The sequence below is a fragment of the Aphis gossypii genome, chromosome X, assembly GCF_020184175.1.
Source record: "Aphis gossypii isolate Hap1 chromosome X, ASM2018417v2, whole genome shotgun sequence".
NCBI classification, from domain to species: Eukaryota; Metazoa; Arthropoda; class Insecta; order Hemiptera; family Aphididae; genus Aphis; species Aphis gossypii.
This window is the reverse complement of record NC_065533.1, coordinates 36,629,314-36,651,792: the sequence shown is the minus strand read 5'-3', so window position 1 is coordinate 36,651,792 and position 22,479 is coordinate 36,629,314. Positions and strand designations below refer to the sequence as shown.

The window sequence follows — 22,479 nt, the reverse complement described above, 5'->3', positions numbered from 1 at the left end:
TAAATTTAACACCTATATTATCCTATATTATAATAAAGTTAATTACCGACTATAATTTATGAGTACTTGACACCTATATACAAAACAAAGAAAATTGACTAATAATTTGAGTATTAATTTAAAAAATTCTTTGTATACCTACGTCGCATATTATATATTCTTAATAATTATAAATGTATACAATATCATATCTTCAAAAGATTTCAAATCTATATATTTTTTTAAATTATATAAATTGGATGTTTTCACTTGTAAATACATTATTATTTGTTTAAATAACAATAATTTAATATTTACAATTATATATGTTAATTAATCATTGATAACTATTGATTATCTAGTTTATGAGAGTTTATTATCTTAGTTAGGATATCTAGTTGTTATGTTTTATTTAACAACTTAAAATGTAGTATAAAATATGTACAGATTTTAATGAATAGTTTGTAATTCAAAAAGGTGGATTGTAGAATGTGCTGAGTTATTTCTGAAAACAAAAGACAGTTACCAAGATTTATTACCAACACACACCACAAAAGCATCGAAGTATCAAATTCAAAAGTTTTTTGACTGTGTTGCAGCGACTATGTCCAGGCAGTTGAGACAAATTGTTTTTAAGTCTTTGAAACATTTCATGAAGACAATACTTAAATATAAGGTTACAGTATAGTAATTTAAAACAAATATTATTATAGCTTAATTTAAAATAACTTAAATAATAATAATAAATAATAAGTTACTGCAAATGTTTTAAATATTTAAGATCAGATGTTCCATAATCCTAATACAAATAGGTAGTTAAATGTATAAAATTTTGTTTTTTAAAATAAATATAGGTTTAAAAGTTGGTCTTAAAACATATTTTTTAGAACGGAAATGCAATAGATTCTGAATTCAAAGACAATATGTTCATAAGTTTGCCATTTTTTGTTCTACGAGCAGTTCCGAATCTAAATTCAATTGAAATATCATTTGAACCTACACGAGAAGAATGTTTAAATCTTTTATTGTCAATTCCACGAAAAATAATTAAAACAGTAGAAGATATTCCAAGAGTTGAGCAACTATTAATAAAAAGTAATTTACATATTATATACCTAATATCATTAAAAATTAAAATATACAATTAGGTAAGTACTAATAAAACAATGTTTAGAATTCAAAGGTGATTCTACAATGGTGCTAAAAAACATTTATGAATCAGAGGAGGAAATTCAAAAAATGTTGTTTGAAGTTGGTAAGATTTTAGAAAATAATTTTCCAGGTCCAGAAACTTACATAACATATTATAAAACCTACAACTATTTAATAAACGGCACAGAAACTGAAGCATTGAATACAATTTTTGCAAGTGAACCATTTCCATTACTAAGTGTATGTACTTAGATATTAAAATAAGGAATAAATAAATTATAGTAATTATAATTTATATCTTTCAGGAATTTAATGAATGGGTTATCAAGTATGTAACTATAAATGAAGATATTCTCAAACTTAGAGATCAAGTTGAATTGAATTTAATGAAATTAGATGTGTCGGAGGTTAATACAAATTTAAAAAATATCATTAAGAGTTTGAAGAACAGAATTCTTGAATATTTTATGAATTTAACACAACAAAATATTTCAAGGTAAATAATGTATGGTGAAATGTTTAATTAATTATTTTAGTAATATAAATAATAATAATAAAATAAAAGTAATGCAACAAATACAAATATCTATCATAAGTAAAATATTATTTTCAGAATAAATAGTGCATTTGAGGTTATGTCGGCCAAATCCTCAGAAATGCCTGATACAACTGAAGATTTAGTAGAGTTAAGTAATTATGTAACACTCTGTCGGGAGTCTACTTTATCAAAAATGAAAGCTCAACTAAGAACTGTTGGAGATTACATAATGTTTCTTTTTGAATACACGGAATTTAATAGTAATAAAATAAAAATTTTATTCAATTTTATTCAATGTCAATTTATTTTAAAACTACTAAATCTTAATAGTTGATGACATACATTTGCAATCGCGAGTATTTCGATGGCCTCAAGAGATTGAAAAATTTTTAGATTTAGCTACTAGTAGAGTTATTCAAAAGAAAGGAGTAGTTGAAGGCCAATTAAAATCTAAAAAAACAGAATTTGAATTTGAGTACGTTAAAAATGATATAAATTAGTTCACTATTATTTGTTTCGATGTTTTGATTATAGTCTAAAAAATCATTTCAAATTGTTGGAAAACTTAAAAAAAAAAGACCCACCAATATTGACTAATGACGAAATAATAGCAGCCACTGAAGAAGTTGAACGTCTTACTAATTTTCTTAAAGAAGATATTGCTGCTGCAAACGTACGTAACTAACTTAAATATATGTTATATATATGTGATGGATAATAAAACTTATAAAACAATAATCAAAATATTTTTAAAATAATAGCAGTGTTTAATAAGTATGCAATTATTTTTATTTTATTGAGCAATGTCTTACTTTTATTAACTCTGTCTAAATTATAACATAAATAATAGTTAAGTGAAATATATATATTATATCCTATTTAAATATATATAATATTATGCATTACCTATAGGGTAAGAATATAATATTTATTAGGATTAAAATAATAATGAATTTAAACAATACAGAGCATAAATCACACTGAAAAACTTTTGGATGTAGAGGTTACACCATATACTCAACTTCATTCAATGGTTGCGGCTAGTGAGCAATTTGACCATTTGTGGCACATTGTTCATGATTTTCAGAACTACTATGAAATATGGTTTAATGGTAAAATATATTACGTAGATAGTAAATGTATAATATAAATTTATATATTTCTAATAGAACATCATTTTTTCTAAATATTATAGGACCATTCCACGAACTAAATGCTAAGGAAATAAAGGAAATGGTAGATGATATGTGGAAAAACCTATATAAATTAGCTAGAACTCTTCAAGACTATCCTGGATCAAAAAGAGTAGCAGAAATTGTACGTGGTAAAGTAGATAATTTTAAAAAGTATTTACCCGTGTTGGAGACAATTTGTAATCCAGGTATTCACGATAGACATTGGGTAGAGGTAATTAAATTAATATTTTATTGATATAAATACAATAATAACAAAAAAATCTATTTATATTAGATTAGTAAAAGTGTTGGTGTAGACTTACATCCCAATGATTCATCAACTTTGTCTCAAATGATTGAAATTGGTTTATTGAATTACATTGAAAAACTTGAAGAAATTAGTGTTATTGCATCTAGAGAATATTCTCTTGAACAAAATCTTCGAAAAATGAAAGAAGAATGGTTAACTATTGAGTTTGAATGTAGTCCATACCGAGATAGTGGTGTTAGTATACTAACAGCGTTAGATGATATTCAGGTTATGTTAGATGATCATATACTGAAAGCTCAAACAATGCATGGATCGGTTTATATAAAACCTTTTGAAGAAGAGATGGATACATGGGAAAAAAAATTAATTTTAATGCAAGAAATTTTAGATCTATGGATTTCTGTAAGTATATAAAATATATATTAATTGAAATAGATATAAATCAGTTTATTTTATATCATTGTTATGTTATTTATTTTAGTATCAGCTTTTGGTTCAGTTGTAAGTTGTATACCAGTGATAATCTAAAAAAAGTATTATTTATACATGTTTAATCCAATTGTTATAAATAGTTATGATAAATATTTAAATATTTTTCTATGGTTATTGTTACCAATTTCACCAATTCTAATTTCGAGGCTATTTTGTAAATCAAATTGACATTAATACGATGCATTTTGTTTAACTATAGCATAACAAAAAAAAGTATAAATTTATAATCTATTTTTAGATTAGGCTGTTTATTTTGATATTTTGCACTATGATTATTAGTTGTTAATTTTCTCAATAGAGTTTATTCAAGTACCTAGATATATTTTTACACTTTCATTAAGTTATTTTTATTATATAATATAGGTATATATATATATATATTGAAAACAAAATTCGAAAACAAAACAATACTGGATATAGTTTGATAAAATATATTTATAATTATAAATTTAAATTAAATCAATTCATCATTAAATATAATAATACTTTTATAATTATACAGCATACAATACATTTTATACTAATTTTATGTTTATTCAATATTTGTATAATATTGTATTGTAGATGTTAAAAAATGTTTTATTAAAAACCGTTTAAAAATATGAATAATATTATATTGTTATATGTAGGTGCAAGGGATTTGGATGTATTTAGGTCCAATATTTAGTTCAGAAGACATAAATCGTCAAATGCCCGAAGAAGCTAGAAATTTTAGAGCTGTAGATGCTATTTGGCGTCAAATTATGATTAACACAGTTAAAAACCGTAAAGTTCTTGAAGCTACAAATTATCCAAATATGTTACAGTTGCTAAAAAAGTGCAGTGTAATGTTTGAGCAAATACAGAAAGGCTTAAACGAGTATTTGGAGAAAAAACGTCTTTTCTTTCCACGGTATGGCATTATAATCTTATTATTAGGGTTAAGAATTTCTAGCCTAATTTCTAATCTAAAAATGTGCATGCACTTATGTACATAAAAATGAAAAAATATACGTTTAAAAATTACTCAAAAAAAAAACAAAAAAAATATTTTTTTTTTATTATTTTGTCCAGTTATAATATTTATATAGAGAATCACTAAATTCCGACACATAACTTTTTAAACGAAAAGCCAATGGTTGTTTTTCCTTTAGCATATTTGAAAATCAAAAAAAAAAATAATTACTAAAAAAGTTTGAAATAGACGAAATTATTACGCGACGAAAACATTTCATGTAGTGAGCCCAATGATAAAACTAATACGCTCCAAAATATGTTGGACAACTAAAGTTCACTTCCTAAACGCATTTCGGTTTTATCGATTTATTGGTGAGATAGTAAATTATATGGATAGGTAATTCCTAGCCGTCAATGAAAACATTATTTTTAAATGGAAAATTTACCATTTTATTCTTTTTTGTCTATGTTAATTTCAGAGCTTATTTCAAAAATTGCCAAATATGTTCTTAATTTTTATAAAATACAAATATACCTATATGCATATTTTGCAATATGCAATAATGAAAAAATATTCAAAAATATGCAAAATAAAAATAAAAATTTAATTTCCAGGTGTTATAAAACACATTTGTTGATTACTAGAATTTTTCTATGATCTTTCTAAAAAGATATGAAAAAACTAGAAGTCCTCAAACTTACTTATTATTTGTAAAAATGATGTACCTATTTCAAAAAAAATTACAGATTTTTTTTTTTGTCTAATGACGAACTTCTTGAAATTTTGTCTGAAACCAAAGACCCACTACGGGTACAACCACATCTTAAAAAATGTTTCGAAGGCATAGCAAAATTGAACTTTACAAAAAGTATAGAAATTGTAGGAATGATATCAGCTGACGGTGAAGTAGTGGCCTTTAATGGAATAATTTATCCTGCTGACGCTAAGGTATGCTTTAATACATATTTAATTTTTGAAAACACATTTTTGGAATTGAAATCTGTATTTAATTTTATGTAATAGGGTTTGGTAGAAAAATGGTTAATTCAAGTGGAAATTTTAATGATGCAGTCAATAACTGAAATTATTAACAATGCAGTAAAAGAATACGCAAATATTAAACGGGGTGAATGGGTACTGAAGTGGCCGGGTATGGTAGTTTTATGTGCTGCAACCATAAATTGGACTGCTGAAGTAGAAACTGCCGTTGAAAAAAAATTGCTTCCTGTTAGTGAAGTTTCTTAGAAAAAAATAAAGGTTAATAATATAAGTCTTTTTTTTAGGACTATATGCAAAAAAGTAATAAGCAAGTAGAAAATTTAGTAAACTTAATGTGTGGCACATTAAGTAAAAGTGAAAGGGCAACGGTGTGTGCTATGATAGTTATAGATATACACGGTAATTAACTTAACATATTTATTATTTGTAAGTATTAATTAAAAAATGTTTAATGATATTATTTTTAATATGTTAAGCTCGTGACGTTATTAAAAATCTTACAACACTAGAAATAAGTAATATTCGCGATTTCAATTGGATTAGTCAACTTCGATATTATAATAAAGATTCCAAAACTACCGTGTCTATGATAACTACTACTTTAGACTATGGGAATGAATACTTAGGGAATACACCAAGATTAGTAATTACTCCCCTGACAGATCGATGTTACAGGTAAAATAATAATTTTAAATGAAAAGTTTTAATTTATTTGAAAAATGGATTTTAATTAAAAGAACACTTATGGGTGCATTAAAATTACACCTCGGTGGTGCTCCAGAAGGTCCAGCTGGTGCTGGTAAAACCGAAACTACAAAAGACTTAGCCAAAGCAATAGCCAAGCAATGTATCGTATTTAATTGTTCTAAAGGACTTGACTTTAAATCTATGGGCAAAATTTTCATGGTTCGTATAAAACATGTAATTATAATATGTTTAATTTTAAAATGTGTGAATCACTTTTACTGACTTGAAAGGATGTTGTATCAGTACACCTCACGTCCTCACCATCTTAACAAATAATAGCAAATTAGATGATCAGAATAATCTTTTTTATTTTCTTATTTTTAATATTAAAGTGAATTAAATTGTTAGAAAATTAAAAATTAAGAATATCATTTTGGTCCCCGTTTAAATTTTGTTTCTTGATATTTTATTTTGGAAGCAAGTTATGGGCTTTTTAAAATTGTAAAATTGTATGATATAAATTAATTAATATACTATATTGAAATTATTGAAATGTTATTGTTGGTGATAATTTTATTTTTATGTCCTATAAATTGGTATTTAAATTTATACTAAGTATATAATATAGTAACTAGATTTCTTATTAGGAAACGGTATTAGTAGTTAACTTATTATTTATTATTTGCTTATTATTATGTTTCTGGAATTCTAAAAGAAAACAGTTGAGTAATCAAATATATTAATTTCTTAATACAACCATTAATGGTACCTACCCACTGGTGGTCAGAGAGGGAGCATATAAAAATATATCGAATTATAAAATAAATATTCGGTTATAATGAGTTGGTCGTTATCTTTTTCCTATTACTTATTCCATTATTTAGGCCTACCTGATCATTATATTGCATTTCTATTATAAGTATTTTATCTTTATCATATACATACTGACTTACAAAACATATGACTTGTATTAACAATGCATATGATTTCTACAAGGTATGGTGTTTTCGAGTTCATAAAATATAAGGTAGAGCCAGTAGTGTAAAAGCGCACATCATATCATATCGTCAATTAACGAAAATGTTTGGACGAAAAATAGCAATAATTGGGAAATTAGAAAATGGTTAGAATAAATTAATGTGATTGCAAAAGAACTTGGCACTTCTTCGTCAACAATATCAACAATATGGAAAAGTTAAATACATTGAAAAGTATCTTTCATGCCACTTCGGGTAAAACGATTCCGCACTGCATAGCATATGAAACTTGAAGAAGCTGTGCTAATATTTTTTAAACAGCAATAACGGGTATTGAACTTGCATAAACAAATAGAACTAATTCTATTTTGTAAACAAAAACTGACCAAAATGAAGATCAAACATTTCAATTGCTTTGCATCTTGGATTCAGGTATTCAGCGCTTCCGAAACGACACAATATTGGTTTTGATAAGATTTCTGGAGAGTCATCGGCTGTTAATACTGAAATGTGTTCTAATTGGTTAGCTAACATTTGGGCCATCTCTTAGATCAAATTATTCTTATGATGACATTTATAATGCTGATGAAGCAGGCAGTTTTTTTCAAATTAACTCCAGATAAAACTCTTTGCTTCAAGTGTGGAACATGCTCGGATGTGAAACTATCCAAAGAAAGAATAACAGTTCAAGTGGCGACCAACATGGCTAAAAATGATAAAAGAAAACTTCTTGTTATTGAAAATCAAAAAGCCCAAGTTGTTTTAAAGGAGTTACATCACTTCCAATATTTTATGATAATAACACCAAAGCTTGAATGACCTCAGTAATTTTTAAGAAAACCTTAAATTTATGGGATGATGAATTACCCCAAAAAATTCTTTTGTTAGTGGATAGCCATGCAGTATACCCATCATTGTAGTTAAAGTTTATTAATTTCGTTTTTTACCCCTTAACACTACTACTGTGCTTTAACCGATGGATTAGGGTGTTATAAAGAACCTGAAGCCTTTGTTCATTATCGCAATCAGATGGTACTAAAAATGATAGAGGATATAGAAAATTATTTAAGTCGAGTCAAAAATAATTGTTAAATTTAGATGCTATTATTATGTTAGACAAATCATGACATATAAGTTTTATAAGAAAATTCAATTTACACTAAATATTTTACAAAGCAATGTATTTATGTATTATTAAATCTAATAATTAATTTAAATATGTATGTACAAGCTATGTACAATAGAAAGCTTGGTTTTTGTTTTACGTATTTCCTGTTTCTAATTGGTAACAATAAACGCTTGTTTAACCGTATTCGTAATAACGAAAAACTGGTTATGACAAGAAAAATTAGCTAGCCTTTAGATTTCCACTATAATAATTGTAAACTGTTTGAAAGTTTTAACTTAACTCCTTGTAATGTTTATATAATAGGGATTAGCACAATCTGGAGCATGGGCTTGTTTCGACGAATTTAATAGAATTGAACTTGAAGTATTATCGGTTATTGTTCAGCAAGTGTATACTATACAAATGTCAGTAAAAGCTAAAAAAGAAAAATTCATTTTTGAAGGCACAGAGATAACATTAAATCCTACCTGTGCAGTTTTTATAACTATGAACCCAGGGTAAGATATAATTTTTAAGGAATGCCAACGTTTTATTTTATCGGTAACTTATTAATAAAATTAAAAACTGTACAACTATAGATATGCTGGAAGGCACGAACTACCCGATAACTTGAAAGTATTATTCCGAACAGTCGCTATGATGGTACCAGATTTTGCTATGATTGGAGAAATATCATTATATTCTATGGGTTTTAGTAATGCTAAAATGTACGTTATAATTGTTTTAGTGTTTGTGCATAAAAATAATTTGGATAACATTATATAAAAAATTATATTACAGCTTGGCTGAAAAAATTATAGACATATATAAGTTATGTTCAGAACAATTGTCATCTCAATCACATTATGATTATGGGATGAGAGCATTAAAAGCTGTATTAACATCCATTGAAAATTTAAAATTAAAATACCCTGATAAAAATGGAGAGGAAATTGTATTAAGAGCTATATACGACGTTAACATGCCAAAATTTTCATCAGAGGTTTTACACTGTAAAATTAATAAATATAACAATTACATAACTTAATAATGTTTTTTAACAGGATTTACCACTTTTTATTGGTATTTGTGAAGATTTGTTCCCCGGCGCTAAAATCTTTATGCCAGAAAGAGAAGAACTTATAAATAAAATAAACATTAACTTGGAAAAAAAAAAATTACAATGTACTCCATGGTTTATTGACAAAATATTACAAATATACGAAATGGTGTTGATCAGACACGGACTTATGATTGTTGGTGAACCATTATCTGGAAAAACTTGTGCTTATCAGGTATATATTAACGATAAATTAGTTTTAATATAGTTCTTGTAAATAGTAATTGCATATTTGCATCGTGTATTTTCATTAGATTTTTAATCACTTAATACCTAATAGTAGCATGTACCTAGGCATAGTCATTTACTCATATATTTCATATAGTATATACTACCTATATGATATACTTTTAGTGTTAGCTTAATGAATGATAATTGACTGGTTAATATCTTGTAGGAATATATGGTATTATTATTTACATATTTGAAGCTACACTACAATATCAAAGGGTAAATGGTTTTAACTATGTATATTGTATATATTTATTTCAAAGATGAGTTTGGTTGTTCGGATAAATATACCTATAATATAGAAATTATAGATATTTCACATATTATACAATAATAAACGTATCATTCCTATAAGTAATAAATTAATATATTATAATAAAATATAATATATGATCTGAACTTAAGTTTTCAAGCTAAATTCATCAATTACTTCAAGAGGAATGGCTAACGAATTAACTTTAAAATGTTTTTGTGTATAAGGAACAATAGAAATAATATTACTTTTAGAAAAATACATTTTTTAATTTACTGGTTTTTTTTTTTTTTTAATCAAATATTTATTTAAATTATATTTTTTGGTTCTTTACGTACAAACACCTGTATGTGTCATTCATGGTTATATACGTTGTATTGCTGAAGATGTGAATATGAAATGAGTAACTATTCTATTACTCAATAATCTATTAAAAATGTAAAGTATATTATGAATAAATATTATGTACAATACAATTATTTTAAAATGTAAAATGAAATGTTAATTATATATTTTTCTTACCACGCGTTTGATCTCAAAGAATTGAACCTGTAAGTACTATATACTATATAGTATATAGTATTGGTAGTACTCGATTATTCGAGTAATTAGCTTATAACAGCTCTATAAAGCTGTGAACATTTTTGCAACTTCTTGTTATCTTTATTAGCTATTGACTATATTGGTTATAAATAATTAATTATTTTATTCTATTGTGGTAAACAGCTTCCATACTCACTGTTTAAAAATGATAGTTGGTGATCTTAATGCTACTGTAGGCAGAGAAAACATGTACAGACCCATAATAGGACATTAGGACCAGACAGTTTACATGAAACAAGCAATAACAATGATGGTACAAGACTAATTCACTTTGCTACATCACAAAAACTGATAATTAGTAGAACTTACTTTCCAAGAAAGGATTTACATAAATACACATGAATTTCTCCGAACGGTCGAGTACATGACTAGGTAGATCACATAATAATAAGCAAAAGACACGCCGACTGTATCAAAAAGGTTAGAACTTACAGAGGAGTGGATACTGCACGGACCATAACCTATTATTTGCAAAATTCAATCTCATACTATCTACAAAGTAGAATATGGTAAAGACAAGTACAATATAAAAGGCTGAAGACAACCTTAAAATCAAAAGAGATTTATTAAAAGGATACAAGAAAGTGTACAACAAACCAATTAGAAAATGAAACACAAACCATTGACTCGATTTGAAGCATTATAAAAGAGACAATGACCAATAGTCCTAGTGAAAACGTAGGTAAAAAAAAACAACTGAAGAACTGGTTCAATAATATATGCAAAAAACCGGCAGATATCTATGAAAGATAGCATTGTAGAATCCATCATTTAGTGCTACTGTCAGATATGAAACACAAAAAAAGATTTCTAACAAAATAATAAGAAGATATAAGCATTTATATGAAAAGAAAATGATTAAAAACCTATAAATAAACAGTTGCAGTCCAAAAATATAACATAAGTGTTAACATTAAAAGGTGATATAAGCTACAATCAAAAATATTTACAGATGAAAATAGACCCTAATCACTGACAAACAATAAATAGTAAACGAATTTAAAGATTTTTGGAAAGCTACCAAACAGATCTCCTCACAACAATAAATATGAAGAAATAATGTATCAAACAGTGGAACCGAAAATTGGGGAACCTACTTAAAACGAAATCGATTCGGCAGTTGTGGTCTCAAAAATAATAATAAGGCTTGAGGTGATGATGGTGTCAGAATTATTAAAAAGAGTAGGATTGCCTCTAAGGAAGAAATTAACAGAATTGATTAGGTGTGAAATATGTATGAAGAATAAAAAAAAAAAAATCCTAGATCATTGGAACACTGTTATAATTTGTCCTATATAAAAGGAAACCCAACAGTAACGGAGACTAAAGAAGTATCTCTTTACTCGACATAGGTTATTAATTACTAACAACAGTAATTTTAGAAAGAACAAATATATATGCCAAAAAAATTATCGTATGTTACCAATGAGGTTTTTGAAAAGATAAGTCAATCTCATCACATTTTTGTCCTAAGACAAGTTATGGAAAAATATTGAATTCGACGAGGAACTACATTTATTATTATTTATTTATAGACTTCAGACATGACATCGATAGCAGCAAAGAACAATGGATAGGATTAAAACTACTCGGAATACTAAAAAAGTTTATAAATCTAATAGAAATGTGTAATGAAAAGACAATTTGTAAAATACGATTTTTACAAAATTACTCAGAACAATTGGAGGTAAAATCTGGTCTTCGCTAAGGAGTCGCCCTATCTCCTTCATTATTCAATCTTGCTCTGAAAAAAATAGTAAGATATATAAATGAACATAATTGGAGAGATGGTAATTTTGGCATACGTCGATAATATCGTAATGTTGGGTAACTAAAGAAGAAGTCGCACAGACAGCTGAAAAACTAATGATAGCACCTTTTTGCGACTAATAATAAAATATGCGTGCGAAACTTGTTCCTTGACATAAGACGACGAGAGAAAATTAATGATTTTTGAAAGAAAAATGCTACGGAATATGAATGAGCTAGAAGTCAACCATGAAACAAATACCTATGAAAGAGTAAGAAACGAGGAATTACAAAAATTGTACACAGACCAAATATTATAGCGTTTACCAGGAATAAACAACTATAGTGGTTCGGACACACTTGAAGAGCAGATGGGCAACAAATAAAGAAAGTACTTGTCAAAAAAATAAACAGAACAAGACCCCTAGGAAGACCTAGAACCCGGTGGATTGATATAATAGCCAGAGATTTGAAGGAGATAGATCAGAGTGTGACTTTTGTGTCGACTTACAATAGAAATGAATGGCGAGAACTCTTAAAAGCAGTAATGGTCCTTAACGGACCGGTAAGCTGAAAAAGAAGATTATGGCTACCTAATTATACTATTATAAAATGTTGTATAATTACAATACTTAACATTTTATAATTATTTCTATAGGTTTTGGCAGAATCGTTAAATGATTTACAACTCGACTGCGAAGTAATAATGAAAGAATATAAAACCATCTGCAAAATTATTAATCCTAAAGCAATTACAATTGGTCAGTTGTATGGATCATTTGATGTAGTTTCGCACGAATGGCATGATGGTAAATATTCTTAGGCTATAAATTATATATAAAAAAAATGAAACAATAATACCTAACATTTAATTAATTTTTTTTATTTTAGGAGTTATGGCAATCGTGTTTCGAGAATTTGCAAATAGTGTATCGAATGATCGTAAATGGATTGTATTTGATGGACCTGTTGATGCAGTATGGGTAGAAAATATGAATACAGTGTTGGACGATAACAAAAAGCTTTGCTTAATGTCCGGGGAAATAATCCAGGTTCATAAAATTTATTAAATATACCTACTGTATTTTATAATTTATGTTCACGGTATCTATTTACGTAATGATTTTTTTTAAAAAAAATGTCTTTGAACAGATGAATAATAAAATGAACATGATATTTGAATCTGCTAATTTAGAACAAGCTTCGCCTGCCACAGTATCTCGCTGTGGAATGATTTATATGGAACCAAAGCAGCTTGGTTGGAAATCTTTTTGGCATTCATACAAACAGACGCTTTTTTCCAAAATTCTGCCAGACCAACAAATCATGATGAATGATCTAATCGAGTGGTTGGTACCTGCCGTACTTGCTTTTATACAATACCATTGTAACTTATTTTTAGCTACATCTGAAAATCATATGTTTAACGTTAGTAATTCATTTTTAATTTATTTATTTAAATACCAACAATTTATTTTATTTTTTATAGTCTTTTACAAGGTTAATTGATTGTTTAATTAAAGAAGAAACTGGAGTAGGAATTGCAACTATATGGTTGGGATGTATAACAATTTTTAGTTTGATTTGGAGTCTTGGTTCTTTAATAAACGGTGATAGTCGAAATAAATTTGACACGTTTTTAAGGAAACTTCTAAATGGAAATAATGACCAATATCAAAAGCCAATTACTTTTAAGTTGACAAAATCCCACCTTTTTCCAGAAATAGGTACAGTTTATGACTATGTGTATGATAAGAAAAATAATGGCTCTTGGGTTCTATGGTCTGAAAAAATAGATTTTAAAAGGATTTCACCAGATACAAAAGTGAATACTATTTAATATTTATATATATATAATTTTTTTTTGTATTTTAGTTAGAATTTGAATTTCAAAAATAGTTAAATGAGTGACATTAATTTTATTCATTGCATAGATAAATGATTTAATCATCGAAACTGATGAAACAGCTAAGCAGCATTACTTTCTTCAAATATTATTAAAAAATGAAATTCCTTTACTGTTTGTTGGATCCACTGGTACTGGTAAATCAGTCTTTGTGTTAGACTACTTGAAACAATTGCCAAAAGAAAAATGTTTAGCTAATATTTTAAACTTCTCAGCACGAACTATTGCTAACACAGTGCAAGACATTATCATTTCTAAATTGGACAAGTATATCAGCTAATGTAAATTTTATTAAAATAATTAGTTATAAAAAAATATTATTTTTAGACGAAGACGAGGAGTTTTTGGACCATCTGTTGGTAAGAAATGTATGTTATTTGTAGATGATCTAAGTATGCCATTACCTGAAAAATATGGTGCTCAACCACCAATAGAATTGTTAAGGCAATGGATGGATCATGGTTATTGGTATGATCTTCAAGCTAAGTCAAGAATAGATATACTCGATATGGTTAGATTTATTTAAATTTATTATTAAGTATAATATTATAATATTACTAATATTATTCAAGAATGATTTGTTTTAATTTTAGTTATTTATTGGTGTTCTTCAACCTCCCGGTGGTGGTTCAAATAAAATTACCACTCGTTTTACTAGACATATGAATGCTATTGGTATTAATTCATTCAGCCAAGAAACTGTATCTAAAATATTTTCTCAAATTATTAAATGGCATTTTGATAAAGGATTCTCCGAACTTATCACATTACAAGGAAATGTATAAAGTATTGAATTGTATAATAAAGATACATATTTTAACTAAGAATAATTTAGAATGTTGTAGATGCAATACTATTTGTGTACAAAGAAGCAGTCTCAACATTTTTACCAACTCCTACTAAATCTCACTATACTTTCAATCTACGAGATTTTACCAGAGTTATAAAAGGAATATTATTGTTACCAGCATCGCAGTGTAAAACCGTAGAAAAAATATATCGATTGTGGGTTCATGAGACATGGCGTGTATTTGGTGATAGATTAGTCCACGATGACGACCGGAATAAATTATTTGAAATAATGAAAACGGCATCTTACAGTTATTTGAGACAACCGATGGACGTTTATCTAAGTGACTTGATGCCAGTCGAAGAGAGTTTTTTAAATACTGATCATTTACGAAATCTATTTTATGGTAATTATATGGATCCGGATAGTAATATTAAAATGTATGATGAAGTTCATAGTGAAAAACACCTAATCCAACGAATGGATTATTATTTGAATGAATACAATACTGTATCAAAAAATCCATTATCAATGGTTATGTTTAAATTCGCTATTGAACATGTGTCTCGTGTAAGTAGAGTATTACAACAAGAAAACGGTCATTTGTTATTAGTTGGAATAGGTGGTAGTGGAAGACAATCGACTACAAAGTTGGCCACATTTATTGCCAATTATAAAATATTTGAAGTAAGTATTAGGTATTATGTTATAATCTATATAAATATTTATTGAAATTCTCGTAATTGTTTAATTATTTATATTCATTTATTATTAAATAAATGTAAATATTTTGGTCAGATTGAAATAGAAAGAAATTATGGTAAAAATGAATGGAATGATGATTTGAAAAAAATATTAAGATATGCTGGATGTGAAGGAAATCCAATTACATTTTTTTTATCTGACAATCAGATTTCAGATGAAAGTTTTTTGGAAGATATAAATATGTTACTTAACACCGGAGACATACCAAATCTGTATCAATCTGATGAACGAGTTGATATTTTAGATAAAGTATCCAATATTGCTCAAAGCCTTGTAAGTTGTATCAATATTTTTTTATATAATGAAATGTATATAAATGAATATATAACAATATAATATAATCATTAAAATATTTAAAATATATAATTAATAGATTGTAATAAATAGAATTGAGTAAGATTTGTTGATTTTTGGTTTAAATTATCTTTCTATTCCTTGTTCTTGTTTATTTTTCCCACAAGAGTATCATTCAAAATTTGCTCAATTTCCAGAGAAGTTCTATTTTTTCTTAAAGTTTTCGAGTTTTACAGTATTATCCATTTCCAATTACCGAAGTTTTTTTTTATTAATTTGAATATTTTGTATTATTTATTCATAGGCATCTAATTCTCTATGCTTGTTACTTGAAATAATTAAAATATTATTATCAAGACGTAATGGCTCATAATTTAAATTCATTCATTTAGAATAAATACAATTATTTGTTACAGGGGAAAAATGTAGAAACAACCCCACTTGCTTTATACAATTTCTTCATAGAAAGAGTTAAAGAAAACCTCCATCTTACTTTTGCTATGTCGCCAATTGGTGATATGTTTAGAAACCGCTTGAGAATGTTTCCTTCATTTATTAACTGTTGTACAATTGACTGGTATGATAAATTTAATGTACATCGATGGTGAAATAAAAAACAATTATGCTTGTTAACTATAGGTTTACAGTTTGGCCTGAAGACGCTCTTGAAAAAGTTGCAGAATATTATTTGAAAGATATGTCTATTCACAGTGATATTGCATCATCTTGTGTAACAATTTGTAAAGAATTTCATACGACAGCTAGAGATTCTTCTTCTAGGTAAACATTCTCATTTCATTTGTATAAATATACAACTTCTATTTAAAACAAAATCCTTATGGATATTACTAAAATTTCATTATTTAAGAGTTCTATTTATTTGATTTATGACCTTATAACTTTTTGTTATAAATGGTTAAAAATATCATAACTACTATTCATAAATCACAAATTAAATGATAGAAGTTGTAATTATTTAAAATTATTTTTATATTTCAATTTCTTTATAACCATTGTCATTAAATATTACATTTAAGGTTTTATTCAGCGTTAAAGAGACATAACTATGTTACACCAACTTCCTATTTAGAGTTAACCAAAACATTTCAAAATTTACATAAAAAGAAGGTAGATCAAATTACAACTCTACGTAATAGATATGAAACTGGTTTAAAGAAATTAGACTTTGCTGCTGGTCAAGTATCTGTTATGCAAGATCAATTAACAGCTTTAAGGCCAAAACTTGTAGAAACCTCATTGGCTACTGAAGCTCTTATGGTTAAAATTGAACAAGATACAGTAAAAGTCGAAGCTAAAAAAGAAGTACTAAATAAAATAAGATAATTTTTGTTTATTGTGTTCTAAAGTTACAATTAATAATATATTTTAGATAGTGGGTGCCGATGAAGCTCTTGCTAATGATGCTGCAGCAGCATCACAGGCTATTAAAGATGATTGTGAAAGTGATTTAGCTGAAGCCATACCAGCCCTCGAAGCTGCAGTTTCAGCCCTAAATACTCTTAAACCAGCCGATATTACGGTAGTTAAATCTATGAAAAACCCACCATATGGTGTTAAGTTAGTCTTAGAAGCAGTTTGTGTCATGAAAGGAATCAAATCTGAACGTAAACCAGATCCAAGTGGCTCTGGTCGGATGATTGAAGATTTTTGGTCACCTTCACAGAAACTGATTTCAGATACTAAATTTTTAGAAAGTTTAAAAACATATGACAAAGATAACATAGATCCTGCAATTATGAAACATATAAGAGAAAAGTAATTGTATACATTTTTCTTGCATATAAAAAATAAAATACAATTAATTTTCAGATATATTAATGATCCAGACTTTAATCCAATTAGTATCAAATCAGTTTCTAACGCGTGTGAAGGTCTTTGTAAGTGGATACGAGCGTTGGATGTTTATGATAAAGTAATAAAAATTGTTGGACCAAAAAAAGAAAAACTTCAGCAAGCAGAAACGGATTACGCTATACAAATGGAAAAACTTAACGAAAAAAGAGCTGAACTTTCCGGGGTATTGAGTAAGCTTCAAACACTGAGGGATGAACTTGCAGAAAAAACAAAAGAAAAAAAAGAATTGGAAGATAATATTGACTTGTGTTCTCAAAAACTAACCAGAGCTGAACAATTAATTAGTGGTCTTAGTGGAGAAAAATATAGATGGAGCCAAGCGGCACTAGAATTGCAATCAACTCTAGATAACGCAATTGGTGATGTATTGTTATCTGCAGGCGTTGTTGCTTACCTTGGAGCATTTACTGTTGACTTTAGAAATGTTAGTATAACTGCAAATGTGTACCTATTTAAGATTAATTAAAATGTAGCTCCTCCTAATGTTGTCAAAAATTCAACTAACAAGTTTTAAATCAAATAAATAAATTTGTAAGTAATTACTGGTTAATAGCCCTATGTACTTTGAGATTCATGAGAAGTTATACCTCTTTCATTTAATTCTGACCATCGCTCAAATTTCTGATCTTGTAAACTCTAAAAAACAACAAATAATTACTTACAAAACAAGCTAGCTAAACCATTTTAATTTGTCAAGTGTAATTTCAACAAAGTAGTCGGGGATTTGAATGAAATTGTCTTCTCCTTTTAAGGTTATAAGGTTATTTTTATTATCACTTAGATTTGAGGAACTTACGAATTCCAAAATTCTACTTAAAAATTGACTAACCAATTAAACTATACATTTTAAAGTTTATCTGGAAAACGTGAATTAAGTTAGGTAGGCTTCTTATATGTTTTGATTTGATTTTTTATAATATTTATGCATACAAATAAAATTGATATTCAGGCACTTATTGATGAATGGAACCAAAGGTGTTTGGAAATAAATATTCCATGTTCAAAGCAGTTTTCATTAATACACACATTAGGAGAACCAGTGTTAATTCGAGAATGGAATTTATATGGACTTCCAGCTGATAACTTTTCAGTTGAAAATGGAATAATTGTATTTAGTAGTACGAGGTGGCCTCTAATGATTGATCCCCAAGGTCAGGCAAATAAATGGATAAAAACTATGGAAAATACAAATAATATATCTGTAGTTAAACTATCAAATCCAAATTATATGGCTTCCATACAAACAGCAATTGAACATGGTTTACCAGTTCTTTTAGAAAATGTACAAGAGGACATAGATGCTACTCTCGGTATGATTACAAATTTACTAATTATTATACTATAAAATATATTATGTTATATAAAATTAAAATTGTTTTAAAAAAAAATATGTTAGAAATGTATCTACTTACGATGTTTTGTTACTTTTCATAGACCCAATATTACTCAAAAATATCTATAAGCAAGATGGAATTGATTACTTGAGATTTGGCGATAATTTGTTGAAATATAATCACTCGTTTAGATTTTACATCACAACACGACTTCGAAATCCTCATTATTTACCAGACATTTCTGTCAAAGTAAGTTGATTTGTCAAAGATTTAGACTAAATAAATAAATCAACAATTAATGCCAATAGCTTTAATGATCTATACCTAAACATTTTAATATTTAACATTTACCTACTTTCATTAAATTGATAAATTTAAGAATGTAAAAAAAATGGTAAATAGGCGACTACTCTGCTGTACAATAAAAGTAAACCGTAAACCACATTATTGAATAGGCACTATTACAATTCCATCACCTACCTAGTAAAACGCAATAGTTAAATTTTAATTCAATAAGTATTAAATAATTATTATATTTGAAAAATATATAATGACATGATTCTGGTCTATCAGTAGTATTAACTTAGTATATTATAAGATACATTTATATTGCTATTATAGTAATTATAGTTAAGTTTTTGATAAAAAATATAGCATCTTTTATACTATTAATTATTGTATATTTTTATATCATGTATTATTATTATAGAATCGTGCGAATAGGTTCGCGGATCATGGTATAAAGTACCTATATATTATGTAATAACCAATAACCTGATCTAATTTTTTTTTTAATGCCATTGGGTGTTGTAAAATATTATAATATACCTACGTAAAAAATTAAATTACCAACAAATAATGTTTTTGAACGAAAATAAAATAACTATGATATATATAATTTCATCTAAATTTGAAGTTGAATACAAAAATAGATATTGCATTTATTTGTATTAGTTATAAGAACAATATTTTAGATTTTTAAGCCATAGAGTAGCTGTACAAATTGAAAATCTCATATATTTTTAATTATGTATAAAATATGTTGCCAATTTTTATATTTTTGACGAAAAAAAATTGAAAAATGAAAATGACTAGGTAATGATTTTTTAAAGCTATTTGAAAAAGTCAAAATCTTTTAAAAATTATTCCATGTATAAGAAATTCTAATACAAACATTTATTGAAGTACACTTTAATAGTACCTATATACAGTTATTCGTTTTATAAGTATAATAAAATAACAAAATTCGTTTTGTCAAAAAATGGTTTTATGTAAAAATTCCTATTTTTCCAAAATTTTATTTTATTTTCTATCACTTTGAGGATCAACTTTTCTACCAAAACAGATATTGTAGTTGAAAATCTAAGTATTTTTACTACGATAAAAGACGATGGCAAATACAAAAAAATAAAATAGGTGTAGATATCCTTTGTTCTAAAATTTAAATATTCATCGCTCTGCTCAATGTATAAAATAAATTCTCATAATGAATTTTTCTTATTTATCAAATGATAAAATTCATCTCAAAGCTCCAGAATAGGTATACAAATATTATAATTTGGATACCTATATTCTGTTTTGATAATGTGATAAAACTTCACTATATATTATTGAATTCTAAAAAAATCAATTAGGTATACTTATGTAATTTAGGTAACATTACTAAACTTCATGATCACGAAACAAGGACTTCAGGATCAATTGCTAGGGATTGTTGTTGCTAAAGAACGACCTCAGTTAGAAGAAAAGAAAAATGAACTAATTGTAGAAAGTGCTAATAATAATAAACTACTTAAGGAAATTGAAGACAAGATATTACACGTTCTCTCATCCTCTGAGGGAAATATTTTGGAGGATGAATCAGCAATAAAAGTTTTATCTTCATCAAAAGTATTTTAAACTACTTTATCCTTTAAAAGTTTAAATTATTAGACTAATTAAATTGACTTTCACAGTCACTATCAGCTGATATTGAATTGAAGCAAGAAATTGCTATTGTAACTGAAAAGGAAATTGATGTAGCTCGTGATGTTTATATTCCTGTATCTAATCACTCTTCAGTTTTATTTTTCTGTATCACTGATCTAAATAACATAGATCCAATGTACCAATATTCATTATCTTGGTTTATAAACTTGTATTATCAGGTAAGTCATTGTTATTTATTATACTTAATATATAAATGATTATTGCTGCATGTTTTGTGAGACAGTCAATCGTACAAAGTGAAAAATCGAATGACATTAACGAACGAATAAATATATTGAATGATTATTTCACTTATAACATTTACCGAAATGTGTGTAGATCTTTATTTCAAAAAGATAAATTGATTTTTTCATTTATTCTAACAATTGGAATTTTTCGGTCTAAGGTGATATGTCTAATACCATAATTATTAATTAATGTATATTAATAAACCAATATGTATTTTCATTCTTAATAATATTATATCACAGGGTCTGCTAGATGATGAATTATTTACATTATTCCTTACTGAAGAAACTGAGATAATTAATGAACACCCCAATCCAGCTTCTAAATGGTTAAGTGATAAATCATGGGCCAAAATTGTTCAAGCATCCCAATTGCCAAGGTAAAAAATAAAAAGTGATAAATAGGTATGTATTTCAATGCTGAATCATTAGTCATAAAGGTCGGAAATTATTAAACTAAACACAATTAAGTTGATTGAATTATTGAAATATGATAGTAAAAATTGATATGAAATATATTAATTATACAAAATCACACTAACATTTTTATTTTATTTTGTAAATTAAAAAAGAAAAAAAAAATTCTATTTGTATATTTTATTTAATGATAACTTATTAGGTATGTTACAATAATATTGATCATATTGTTAATTGTAAGTTATGAACATCATCTGAATATACATAAATGTATAAATGTATTAAAATCATTAAAAATTAATATTTATATGACATTAATATATAAGATAAATATGCCTGAAAAATACTATAAAACAAAAAACACCAAAACATATTGACTGTTCAGATAAAGAAATTAAAAATTCAGAGAAAAAGTAACTTTTGCTTTAGTAAATTTTAATAATCTGTACATAATTTGTATTTAATTAAATGTATGATGAATTGATAATGTACCTAATGTAATATATTATGATATAATCAATTGTATTTAATACTATAATCATATAATTTATCTGTTATGTTGAAGTACATAGTCACATAGATATACAATAAATAAATTGTATATACCTATA

At 26.6% G+C, this 22,479-nt stretch overlaps 1 protein-coding gene across 1 annotated transcript in view; it reads left to right on the top strand.

The window, feature by feature from the left end:
- Window positions 1-870: 870 nt before the first annotated feature.
- LOC114132969 (dynein axonemal heavy chain 3) overlaps window positions 871-22,479 on the top strand; it is a 30,066-nt gene continuing 8,457 nt past the window's right edge. Inside the window, exons 1-39 of the mRNA XM_027998580.2 lie at window positions 871-1,074; window positions 1,154-1,371; window positions 1,437-1,627; window positions 1,745-1,929; window positions 2,000-2,144; window positions 2,204-2,342; window positions 2,637-2,781; window positions 2,865-3,076; window positions 3,140-3,517; window positions 4,237-4,499; window positions 5,291-5,492; window positions 5,568-5,771; window positions 5,828-5,942; window positions 6,020-6,218; window positions 6,281-6,449; window positions 8,640-8,833; window positions 8,915-9,043; window positions 9,117-9,318; window positions 9,380-9,610; window positions 12,930-13,080; window positions 13,163-13,323; window positions 13,424-13,699; window positions 13,761-14,096; window positions 14,206-14,444; window positions 14,505-14,688; window positions 14,771-14,956; window positions 15,013-15,654; window positions 15,766-16,005; window positions 16,443-16,603; window positions 16,666-16,806; window positions 17,064-17,349; window positions 17,417-17,802; window positions 17,857-18,325; window positions 18,851-19,211; window positions 19,336-19,484; window positions 20,889-21,125; window positions 21,191-21,382; window positions 21,448-21,609; window positions 21,695-21,831. Coding sequence (XP_027854381.2) covers window positions 903-1,074; window positions 1,154-1,371; window positions 1,437-1,627; window positions 1,745-1,929; window positions 2,000-2,144; window positions 2,204-2,342; window positions 2,637-2,781; window positions 2,865-3,076; window positions 3,140-3,517; window positions 4,237-4,499; window positions 5,291-5,492; window positions 5,568-5,771; window positions 5,828-5,942; window positions 6,020-6,218; window positions 6,281-6,449; window positions 8,640-8,833; window positions 8,915-9,043; window positions 9,117-9,318; window positions 9,380-9,610; window positions 12,930-13,080; window positions 13,163-13,323; window positions 13,424-13,699; window positions 13,761-14,096; window positions 14,206-14,444; window positions 14,505-14,688; window positions 14,771-14,956; window positions 15,013-15,654; window positions 15,766-16,005; window positions 16,443-16,603; window positions 16,666-16,806; window positions 17,064-17,349; window positions 17,417-17,802; window positions 17,857-18,325; window positions 18,851-19,211; window positions 19,336-19,484; window positions 20,889-21,125; window positions 21,191-21,382; window positions 21,448-21,609; window positions 21,695-21,831 — 8,789 coding nt within the window. The 5' untranslated portion in view covers window positions 871-902. The remainder of the gene's footprint in view (window positions 1,075-1,153; window positions 1,372-1,436; window positions 1,628-1,744; window positions 1,930-1,999; window positions 2,145-2,203; window positions 2,343-2,636; window positions 2,782-2,864; window positions 3,077-3,139; window positions 3,518-4,236; window positions 4,500-5,290; window positions 5,493-5,567; window positions 5,772-5,827; window positions 5,943-6,019; window positions 6,219-6,280; window positions 6,450-8,639; window positions 8,834-8,914; window positions 9,044-9,116; window positions 9,319-9,379; window positions 9,611-12,929; window positions 13,081-13,162; window positions 13,324-13,423; window positions 13,700-13,760; window positions 14,097-14,205; window positions 14,445-14,504; window positions 14,689-14,770; window positions 14,957-15,012; window positions 15,655-15,765; window positions 16,006-16,442; window positions 16,604-16,665; window positions 16,807-17,063; window positions 17,350-17,416; window positions 17,803-17,856; window positions 18,326-18,850; window positions 19,212-19,335; window positions 19,485-20,888; window positions 21,126-21,190; window positions 21,383-21,447; window positions 21,610-21,694; window positions 21,832-22,479) is intronic.